Source organism: Coturnix japonica, unplaced genomic scaffold, assembly GCF_054131305.1.
Source record: "Coturnix japonica strain WE unplaced genomic scaffold, WE-NBRP24 Scf197, whole genome shotgun sequence".
In the NCBI taxonomy this organism is placed as follows: domain Eukaryota; kingdom Metazoa; phylum Chordata; class Aves; order Galliformes; family Phasianidae; genus Coturnix; species Coturnix japonica.
The window spans coordinates 209-12,783 of NW_028189100.1; the positions used below are offsets into that span (position 1 = coordinate 209).

The 12,575-nt window shown below is 53.9% G+C and overlaps 1 protein-coding gene across 1 annotated transcript in view; it reads right to left on the bottom strand.

Annotated features, from left to right (window-relative positions):
• Nucleotides 1–1,245: 1,245 nt before the first annotated feature.
• The window catches only part of LOC107307247 (DNA (cytosine-5)-methyltransferase 1-like), a 42,584-nt gene continuing 31,254 nt past the window's right edge, over nt 1,246–12,575 (bottom strand). The window contains 4 exon segments of the mRNA XM_085535850.1: nt 1,246–1,774; nt 7,586–7,685; nt 7,776–7,892; nt 9,973–10,136. Coding sequence (XP_085391976.1) covers nt 1,725–1,774; nt 7,586–7,685; nt 7,776–7,892; nt 9,973–10,136 — 431 coding nt within the window. The 3' untranslated portion in view covers nt 1,246–1,724.

The window sequence follows — 12,575 nt, forward strand, 5'->3', positions numbered from 1 at the left end:
CATAAGACCCCAATTGGGACCCCAACAGCCTCAGACCCCCATAGGACCCCAATTCAGACCCCAAACTCCCCCCATAGGCCTCAATTCAGACCCCCAACAGCCCCCATAGGACCCCAGACCCCCAAGTCCCCCCCCATAGGACCCCAATTGGGACCCCCAAAAGCCTCAGAGCCCCATAAGACCCCATTTCAGACCCCAAACTCCCCACCTAGGCCCCAATTCCCCCCCATAAGATCCCAATGGGGACCCCCAACAGCCTCAGACCCCCATAAAACCCCAATTCAGACCCCAAACTCCCCCCATAGGCCTCAATTCAGACCCCCAACAGCCCCCATAGGACCCCAGACCCCCAAGTCCCCCCCCATAGGACCCCAACTGGGACCCCCAACAGCCTCAGACCCCCATAAGACCCCAATTCAGACCCCAAACTCCCCCCCTAGGACCCAATTCCCCCCCATAAGATCCCAATGGGGACCCCCAAGAACCTCAGACCCCCAACTGCCCCCCCAGGACCCCCAATTCCCCCCATAGGGCCCCAATTCAGACCCCCATAGGCCCCAATTCCCCCCCCATAAGACCCCAATGGGGACCCCAACAGCCTCAGAGCCCCATAAAACCCCATTTCAGACCCCAAACTCCCCCATAAGCCTCAATTCAGACCCCCAACAGCCCCCCCCCCCCATTTAGGCCTCAATCCCATGTAGGCCTCAGGCCTGAGTAGGCCTCAATCTCGTGTAGGCCTCAGGGCCGAGTAGGCCTCAATCCCGAGTAGGCCTCAGGCCCGACTAGGCCTCAATCCCGTGTAGGCCTCAGGCCTGAGTAGGCCTCAATCCCGTGTAGGCCTCAATCCACCCCTCGCCCCCCTCAGCCCCATAACGCCTCCATTTAACCCCATAACAGCTCATTTTAACCCCATAAGAGCTCAATTTTAACCCATAATAGCTCATTTTAGCCCCAAAATGTCTCCCCCCCCCCCTCACTCGTAGTCTCCCGTCGGCATCGCGCTCCCTTCTCCCCTCACGCTCCTCCACCGGAAGAAGGCCCTTCACTTCCGGTAGCTCCCACCGGAAGTTGAGGGGGGCGGAAGTGAAGTAAGAGCTTGCTACAAAATGGCGCCTCACTTCCTGCACCCAACCGGAAGTGAGAGGCTAAAAGGGTGGTTGCTAAGCAACGCGCGTAGCACTGAGGCCTAGCGGGCGAGGAGAAGCCTGAAGGAGGCGGAAAGGGCAAGAAAATGGCGGCGGGTTTATAATTTATAGGAGAGATTTATTTGAAGAAATATTACAACATATAAAAAACTACATAAAGTATCAATTCCCACTTGTACAAAGCGGCCGGTTCTCTTCGATAGGCATAAAAACAGGTTAAAGTGATGGAAAGAGCGGGGGGTTTAATGGCGGATAGGGAGGGGAGAAGAATAGAGAGGATGATGTAAAAAATAACCCAAAAAAACGCAAGAAAAAGCAGAAAAAAGGGGAAAGAAAATGCGAAATTCAAATAAAATCGGGTGGTTTTTGTTTTTTTTGGGGGGGGAATAGGGGGGTTAAGTAAATCAGTGCATGTGTCTGTGGGGCGGCCTTGTAGGCCTCAGTAGGCCTCAGTAGGCCTCAGTAGGCCGCAGTAGGCCTCAGTAGGCCTCAGGCCTCAATAGGCTTCATTAGGCCTCTATAGGTTTCAATAGGCCTCAGTAGGCCTCAGTAGGCCGCAGTAGGCCTCAGTAGGCCTCAGTAGGCCGCGGTTGTTGTCGTCTCCATCTTCTCTGGGCCTGGGGGGGCTGAGGAGGAAGGAGATGGGGGTCAGTGTGTGTCTATGGGGTGATCCCAACCCCATAGGATCCATCCCAACCCCATAGGATCCATCCCCACCCCATAGGGCCCATCCCAACCCCATAGGATCCATCCCAACCCCATAGGATCCATCCAACCCCATAGGATCCATCCCAACCCCATATGACCCATCCCAACCCCATAGGATCCATCCAACCCCATAGGATCCATCCCAACCCCATATGACCCATCCCAACCCCATAGGATCCATCCAACCCCATAGGATCCATCCCAACCCCATAGGACCCATCACAACCCCATAGGATCCATCCAACCCCACAGGACCCATCCCAACCCCATAGGATCCATCCCAACCCCATTGGATCCATCCCAACCCCATAGGACCCATTGCAACCCCATAGGATCCATCCCAACCCCATAGGACCCATCCCAACCCCATAGGATCCCCATAGGATCCCTATAGGATCCATCCCAACCCCATAAGATCCATCCCAACCCCATAGGATCCCCATAGGATCCCTATAGGATCCCCACCCCACAGGACCCATCACAACCCCATAGGATTCATCCCAACCCCATAGGATCCCCATAGGATCCCTATAGGATCCATCCCAACCCCATAGGATCCATCCCCACCCCATAGGATCCCTATAGGATCCATCCCAATCCCATAGTATCCATCCCAACCCCATAGGATCCATCCCAACCCCATAGGATCCATCCCCACCCCATAGGATCCCTATAGGATCCATCCCAATCCCATAATATCCATCCCAACCCCATAGGACCCATCCCAACCCCATAGGATCCATCCCAACCCCATAGGACCCATCCAACCCCATAGGACCCATCCCAACCCCATAGGACCCATTGCAACCCCATAGGATCCATCCAACCCCATAGGATCCATCCCAACCCCATAGGATCCATCCAACCCCATAGGATCCATCCCAACCCCATAGGATCCATCCCAACCCCATAGGATCCATCCCAACCCCATAGGACCCATCCCAACCCCATAGGATCCATCCAACCCCATAGGATCCATCCCAACCCCATAGGATCCATCCAACCCCATAGGATCCATCCAACCCCATAAGATCCATCCCAACCCCATAGGATCCCTATAGGATCCCCACCCCATAGGACCCATCCCCACCCCACAGGACCCATCACAACCCCATAGGATCCATCCCAACCCCATAAGATCCATCCCAACCCCATAGGATCCCCATAGGATCCCCACCCCATAGGACCCATCCCCACCCCACAGGACCCATCACAACCCCATAGGATTCATCCCAACCCCATAGGATCCCCATAGGATCCCTATAGGATCCATCCCAACCCCATAGGATCCATCCCAACCCCATAGGACCCATCCCAACCCCATAGGATCCATCCCAACCCCATAGGACCCATCCCAACCCCATAGGACCCATTGCAACCCCATAGGACCCATCCAACCCCATAGGATCCATCCAACCCCATAGGATCCATCCCAACCCCATAGGATCCATCCAACCCCATAGGATCTATCCCAACCCCATAGGATCCATCCCAACCCCATAGAACCCATCACAACCCCATAAGATCCATCCCAACCCCATAGGACCCATCACAACCCCATAGGATTCATCCAACCCCATAGGACCCATCCCAACCCCACAGGACCCATCCCAACCCCATAGGATCCATCCCAACCCCATAGGATCCATCCCAACCCCATAAGATCCATCCCAACCCCATAGGATCCATCCAACCCTATAGGACCCATCACAACCCCATAGGATCCATCCAACCCCATAGGATCCATCCCAACCCCATAGGATCCCTATAGGATCCCCACCCCATAGGACCCATCCCCACCCCACAGGACCCATCACAACCCCATAGGATTCATCCCAACCCCATAGGATCCCCATAGGATCCCTATAGGATCCATCCCAACCCCGTAAGACCCATCCCAACCCCGCAGGATCCCCACCCCATAGGACCCATCCTCAACCCCACAGGACCCATCCCAACCCCATAAGACCCACCCCATAGGACCCCATAGGACCCATCCCCACAGGACCCATCCCAACCCTATAGGATCCCCACCCCATAGGACCCCATAGGACCCATCCCAACCCCATAGGATCCATCCCAACCCCACAGGACCCCATAGGACCCACCCCACCCCATAGGATCCCCACCCCATAGAACCCCATAGGACCCACCCCACCCCATAGAACCCATCCCCATAGGACCCACCTCCAACCCCTAGGACCCATCCCACCCCATAGAACCCACCCCACCCCATAGGATCCCCACCCCATAGCACCCACCCCACCCCATAGGACCCATCCCAACCCCATAGGATCCCCATAGGATCCCTATAGGATCCCCACCCCATAAGACCCATCCCAACCCCATACGATTCATCCCAACCCCATAGGATCCCCATAGGATCCCTATAGGATCCATCCCAACCCCATAGGATCCATCCAACCCCATAGGACCCATCCCCACCCCATAGGATCACCACCCCATAGAACCCACCCCATAGCACCCACTCCACCCCATAGAACCCATCCCCACCCCATAGGACCCATCCCAACCCCATAGGACCCCCATAGGATTCCCATAGGATCCCTATAGGATCCCTACCCCATAGGACCCCATAGGACCCATCCCAACCCCATAGGATCCATCCCAACCCCACAGAACCCCATAGGACCCACCCCACCCCATAGGATCCCCACCCCATAGAACCCCATAGGACCCACCCCACCCCATAGAACCCATCCCCGTAGGACCCACCTCCAACCCCTAGGACCCATCCCACCCCATAGAACCCATCCCACCCCACAGGACCCATCCCAACCCCATAGGATCCCCATAGGATCCCTATAGGATCCCCACCCCATAAGACCCATCCCAACCCTATAGGATCCCATCAGATCCATCCCAACCCCATAGGATCCCTATAGGATCCCCACCCCATAGCACCCACCCCACCCCATAGGACCCATCCCAGCCCCATAGGATCCCCATAGGATCCCCATAGGATCCCTATAGGATCCCCACCCCATAAGACCCATCCCAACCCTATAGGATCCCATCAGATCCATCCCAACCCCATAGGATCCCCATAGAACCCACCCCATAGGATCCCCACCCCATAGCACCCACCCCACCCCATAGGACCCATCCCAACCCCATAGGATCCCCATAGGATCCCTATAGGATCCCCACCCCATAAGACCCATCCCAACCCTATAGGATCCCATCAGATCCATCCCAACCCCATAGGATCCCCATAGAACCCACCCCATAGGATCCCCACCCCATAGCACCCACCCCACCCCATAGGACCCATCCCAACCCCATAGGATCCCCATAGGATTCCTATAGGATCCCCACCCCATAAGACCCATCCCAACCCTATAGGATCCCATCAGATCCATCCCAACCCCATAGGATCCCTATAGGATCCCCACCCCATAGGATCCCCACCCCATAGCACCCACCCCACCCCATAGGACCCATCCCAACCCCATAGGATCCCCATAGGATCCCTATAGGATCCCCACCCCATAGGACCCATCCCAACCCCATAGGACCCATCCCAACCCCATAGGATCCATCCCAACCCCATAGGATCCATCCCAACCCCATAGGATCCATCCCAACCCCATAGGTTCCATCCCAACCCTGTAGGATCCCCACCCCATAGGATCCCTATAGGATCCCCACCCCATAGCCCCACCGCAACCCCATAGGATCCATCCCAACCCTATGGGGTCCCTACCTTATAGAATCCCAACCCCATAGGACCCATCCCCACCCCATAGGATCACCACCCCATAGAACCCACCCCATAGCACCCACTCCACCCCATAGAACCCATCCCCACCCCATAGGACCCATCCCAACCCCATAGGACCCCCATAGGATTCCCATAGGATCCCTATAGGATCCCTACCCCATAGGACCCCATAGGACCCATCCCAACCCCATAGGATCCATCCCAACCCCACAGGACCCCATAGGACCCACCCCACCCCATAGGATCCCCATAGGATCCCCACCCCATAGAAACCCATAGAACCCATCCCACCCCATAGGATCCCCACCCCATAGAAACCCATAGAACCCATCCCAACCCCATAGGATCCCCATAGGATCCCTATAGGATCCCCACCCCATAAGACCCATCCCAACCCTATAGGATCCCATCAGATCCATCCCAACCCCATAGGATCCCCATAGAACCCACCCCATAGGATCCCCACCCCATAGCACCCACCCCACCCCATAGGACCCATCCCAACCCCATAGGATCCATCCCAACCCCACAGAACCCCATAGGACCCACCCCACCCCATAGGATCCCCATAGGATCCCCACCCCATAGAAACCCATAGAACCCATCCCACCCCATAGGACCCATCCCCATAGGACCCACCTCCAACCCCTAGGACCCATCCCACCCCATAGAACCCACCCCACCCCATAGGATCCCCACCCCATAGCACCCACCCCACCCCATAGGACCCATCCCAACCCCATAGGATCCCCATAGGATCCCTATAGGATCCCCACCCCATAAGACCCATCCCAACCCTATAGGATCCCATCAGATCCATCCCAACCCCATAGGATCCCCATAGAACCCACCCCATAGGATCCCCACCCCATAGCACCCACCCCACCCCATAGGACCCATCCCAACCCCATAGGATCCCCATAGGATCCCTATAGGATCCCCACCCCATAAGACCCATCCCAACCCTATAGGATCCCATCAGATCCATCCCAACCCCATAGGATCCCCATAGGATCCCTATAGGATCCCCACCCCATAGGACCCATCCCCACCCCACAGGACCCATCCCAACCCCATAGGATTCATCCCAACCCCATAGGATCCCTATAGGATCCCTATAGGATCCATCCCAACCCCATAAGACCCACCCCATAGGACCCATCCCCACCCCATAGGATCCATCCCAACCCCATAGGATCCATCCAACCCCATGGGATCCATCCCAACCCCATAGGATCCATCCAACCCCATAGGATCCATCCCAACCCCATAGGATCCATCCCAACCCCAAAAGACCCACCCCATAGGACCCATCCCCACCCCATAGGATCACCACCCCATAGAACCCACCCCATAGAACCCACCCCATAGCACCCACTCCACCCCATAGAACCCATCCCCACCCCATAGGACCCATCCCAACCCCATAGGACCCCCATAGGATTCCCATAGGATCCCTATAGGATCCCTACCCCATAGGACCCCATAGGACCCACCCCACCCCATAGGATCCCCATAAGATCCCCACCCCATAGAAACCCATAGGACCCACCCCACCCCATAGGATCCCCACCCCATAGAACCCCATAGGACCCACCCCACCCCATAGAACCCATCCCCATAGGACCCACCTCCAACCCCTAGGACCCATCCCACCCCCTAGGACCCATCCCACCCCATAGAACCCATCCCACCCCATAGAACCCATCCCACCCCACAGGACCCATCCCAACCCCATAGGATCCCCATAGGATCCCTATAGGATCCATCCCAACCCCATAGGATCCATCCCAACCCCATAGGATCCATCCCAACCCCATAGGATCCCCATAGGATCCCTATAGGATCCATCCCAACCCCATAGGATCCATCCCAACCCCATATGACCCATCCCAACCCCATAGGATCCATCCCAACCCCATAGGATCCATCCCAACCCCATAGGATCCCTATAGGATCCCCACCCCATAGCATCACCCCATACCTCCGGCCGCTCCGCTCTCCTCCCTCATCCTGGCCCTGACGCAGGCTCTGATCTCCAGCCCTATAGCTTTGGCCAGGGGCGGCGGCACCGCGTTCCCTACCTGTGGGTCCCAAATAAAACCCTATAGAATCTATGGGGCGCTATAGGGCTGAGCCTATAGGGTTCTATGGGGTTGGGGGGGGGTCCAAACCTGTCTATGTTTGTCCAGAATGTTCCCAAAGAGGCGGTAGGTGTCGGGGAAGCCCTGGGAACGGGCGCATTCACGGACGCTGACGACGCGGTGTTGTTCGGGGTGAAGGACGCGGCCCTATAAGGGAAACCCCAAATGAGTGGGGAGAGGAAAAGGGGCATAAGGAAATGGGGGGAGAAGAGAAACCCTATGGAGTAGATAGGGAAGGGAAATGTGAAGAAATGGAGGAGAGAAGGAAAAAATCCTATAAAAATGGGGGTGGAAATCCAAAACGAATGGGGAAAATGAATGGGGATAGGAAGAAAACCCTAAATATGTGGGGAGAGGAAAAGGGTCATAAGGAAATGGGGGGAGATAAGAAACTTAATGGGGGAAATGGGGAAGGGAAATGTGAAGAAATGGAGGAGAGAAGGAAAAAATCCTATAAAAATGGGGGTGGAAGGTAGTCCTAAATCAATGGGGTAAGGAAGGAAACCCCAAATGAATGGGGAGAGGAAAAGGGTCATAAGGAAATGGGGGGAGGTAAGAAACCCAATGGGGGGAATTGGGGAGGGAAAGGGGAAGAAATGGAAGAGAGAAGGAAGAAATCCTATAAAAATGGGGGTGGAAATCCAAAACGAATGGGGAAAATGAATGGGGATAGGAAGAAAAACCCTAAAGATGTGGGGAGAGGAAAAGGGTCATAAGGAAATGGGGGGAGATAAGAAACTTAATGGAGGAAATGGGGAAGGGAAAGGGGAAGAAATGGAGGAGAGAAGGAAGAAATCCTATAAAAATGGGGGTGGAAGGTAGTCCTAAATCAATGGGGATAGGAAGAAAACCCTAAATATGTGGGGAGAGGAAAAGGGTCATAAGGAAATGGGGGGAAAAGAGAAACCCTATGGGGGAAATGGGCGAGGGAAAGGGGAAGAAATGAAGGAGAGAAGGAAAAAATCCTATAAAAATGGGGGTGGAAATCCAAAATGAATGGGGAAAATGAATGGGGATAGGAAGAAAACCCTAAGTACGTGGGGAGAGGAAAAGGGTCATAAGGAAATGGGGGGAGATAAGAAACTTAATGGGGGAAATGAGGGAGGGAAAGGGGAAGAAATGAAGGAGAGAAGGAAGAAATCCTATAAAAATGTGGGAGAAAATCCTAAATCAATGGAGAAAAGAAGGAAACCCCAAATGAATGGGGAGAGGAAAAGGGTCGTAAGGAAATGGGGGGACGTAAGAAACATAATGGGAGTGATTGGGGAGGGAAAGGTGAAGAAATGAAGGAAAGAAAGAAGAAATCCTATAAAAATGTGGGAGAAAATCCTAAATCAATGGAGAAAAGAAGGAAACCCCATAGAGGTGGGGAGAGGAAAAGGGTCATAAGGAAATGGGGGGAGAAGAGAAACCCTATGGAGGAAATTGGGGAGGGAAAGGGGAAGAAATGGAGGAGAGAAGGAAGAAATCCTATAAAAATGGGGGAGGAAATAAATTAAATTATTCCCAAATAAATGGGGAAAAGAAGGAAACCCCAAAGATATGGGGAGAGGAAAAGGGTCATAAGGAAATGGGGGGAGGTAAGAAACATAACGGGAGTGATTGGGGAGGGAAAGGTGAAGAAATGAAGGAAAGAAGGAAGAAATCCCATAAAAATGGGGGTGGAAGGTAGTCCTAAATCAATGGGGTAAGGAAGGAAACCCCAAATGAATGGGGAGAGGAAAAGGGTCATAAGGAAATGGGGGGACGTAAGAAATATAATGGGAGTAATTGGGGAGGGAAAGGTGAAGAAATGAAGGAAAGAAAGAAAAAATCCTATAAAAATGTGGGAGAAAATCCTAAATCAATGGAGAAAAGAAGGAAACCCCATAGAGGTGGGGAGAGGAAAAGGGTCATAAGGAAATGGGGGGAGAAGAGAAACCCTACGGAGGAAATTGGGGAGGGAAAGGGGAAGAAATGGAGGAGAGAAGGAAGAAATCCTATAAAAATGGGGGAGGAAATAAATTAAATTATTCCCAAATAAATGGGGAAAAGAAGGAAACCCCAAAGATATGGGGAGAGGAAAAGGGTCATAAGGAAATGGGGGGAGATAAGAAACATAATGGGAGTAATTGGGGAGGGAAAGGGGGAGAAATGGAGGAAAGAAAGAAGAAATCCTATAAAAATGTGGGAGAAAATCCTAAATCAATGGGGAAAAGAAGGAAACCCCATAGAAGTCATGGCTGACCTGCTTCCCCATGGGCTCGGGGTTGGTGACGGTGGTGCTGAAGAACCCGTCCCACTCCAGGCGCCCATAGAGCCCGGCCCAATGGTTGTGGCGGTTCCCGGTGTGGGGCAGACACCACGGGATCAGCGTGTTGAACTGGCGGTCTGCGGGGTCACACGGCTTCCCTATGGGGCACATATAGGGTTATGGGGTTATGGAGCAGATATAGGGGGTTATGGGGTCACCCGGCTTCCCTATGGGGCAGATATAGGGTTATGGGGTTATGGGGCAGATATAGGGGGTTATGGGGTCACACGGCTTCCCTATGGGGCAGATATAGGGTTATGGGGTTATGGGGCAGATATAGGGGGTTATGGGGTCACACGGCTTCCCTATGGGGCAGATATAGGGTTATGGGGTCACACGGCTTCCCTATGGGGTAATATAGGGGGTTATGGGGGGTTATGGGGTCACACGGCTTCCCTATGGGGCAGATATAGGGTTATGGGGTCACACGGCTTCCCTATGGGGTAATATGGGGGGTTATGGGAGGTTATGAGGCACATATAGGGGTTATGGGGTTGGTTATGGGGGGTTATGGGGCAGATATAGGGGGTTATGGGGCAGATATGGGGGGTTATGGGGCAGATATAGGGGGTTATGGGGCAGATATGGGGGGTTATGGGGCAGATATAGGGGTTATGAGGCAGATATGGGGGGTTATGGGGCACATATAGGGGGTTATGGGGCAGATATGGGGGGTTATGGGGCACATATAGGGGGTTATGGGGCAGATATAGGGGTTATGGGGCAGATATAGGGGTTATGGGGCAGATATAGGGGTTATATAGCCTATAGCCCCCATTTAACCCCATTATTGTGCCCCTATAACCCCATTATTGGGGTCCCCCCCCTTATTAGTGCCCCTACCCTCAGCACAGGAGCAGACCCCCCTCATTGCCCCCATTGAGCTCCGGCCGTTCTTCCTGTCGTGGTGGGTCCCCCCATAACCTCCCTTTAACCCCCTATAACCCTCTATAACCCCCTATAACCCCCATTTAACCCCATTATTAGGGTCCCTCCCCCCATCTAACCCCCCTATAACCCCCCTATAACCCCCCTTTAGCCTCCTATAACCCCCCTATAACCCCCATTTAATCCCATTTATGACCCACCCTCAGCACATGAGCAGACCCCCCTCATTGCCCCCATTGAGCTCCGGCCGTTCTTCCTGGCGTGGTGGGTCCCCTCCCTATAGCCCCCATTTAACCCCATTTAACCCCCCTATAACCCCCTATAACCCCCTATAATCCCCTATAGCCCCCTATAACCCCCCTATAACCCCCCTATAACCCCCCTATAACCCCCTATAACCCCCTTTAACCCCCTATAACCCCCCTATAACCCCCTATAACTCCCCTTTAACCCCCTATAACCCCCTATAACCCCCTATAACCCCCATATAACCCCCCTATAACCCCCCTATAACCCCCTATAACCCCGTATAACCCCCCTATAACCCCCTATAACCCCCCTATAACCCCCCTATAACCCCGTATAACCCCCCTATAACCCCCTATAACCCCGTATAACCCCCCTATAACCCCCATATAACCCCCCTATAACCCCCCTATAACCCCCTATAACCCCCTATAACCCCCATATAACCCCCCTATAACCCCCCTATAACCCCCTATAACCCCATATAGGGTATCATAACCCCATTATTGGTGCCCCTATAACCCCCTATTGGGGTCCGTACCCTCAGCACAGGAGCAGACCCCCCATTAAATCCCCCTATAACCCCCATTACTGGGGTCCCTCCCCCCATCTAACCCCCCTATAACCCCCTATAACCCCCATTTAACCCCATTATTGGGGTCCCTCCCCCCATCTAACCCCCCTATAACCCCCATCTAACCCCCCTATAACCCCCCTATAACCCCCCTTTAATCCCCATGTAACCCCCTATAACCCCCATTTAACCCCATTATTAGGGTTCCCCCCCCCTTTTTAGGGTCCCTACCCTCAGCACAGGAGACCCACCCCCCATTTAATCCCCCTTTAACCCCCATTATTAGGGTCCCTCCCCCCATCTAACCCCCCTATAACCCCCCTTTAACCCCCTATAACCCCATTATTAGGGTCCCCCCCCATTTAATCCCACTTTAACCCCATTATTAAGGTCCCCCCCCATCTAACCCCCCTTTAACCCCATTATTAGGGTCCCCCCCTCTATAACCCCCCTATAACCCCCATTTAACCCCATTATTGGGGTCCCCCCCCATTTAACTCCCCTATAAACCCCCTATAACCCCCATTTAAGCCCCTATAACCCCCTATAACCCCCCTATAACCCCCTATAGCCCCCCTATAACCCCCTATAACCCCCATCTAACCCCCCTATAACCCCCATCTAACCCCCCTATAACCCCCCTATAACCCCCTATAACCCCCCTATAACCCCCTATAACCCCCAATAACCCCCCTATAACCCCCTATAACCCCTTATAACCCCCTATAACCCCCTATAACCCCCTATAACGCCCCTATAACCCCCATTTAACCCCCCTTTAACCCCCTATAACCCCCTATAACCCCCCTATAACCCCCTATAACCCCCA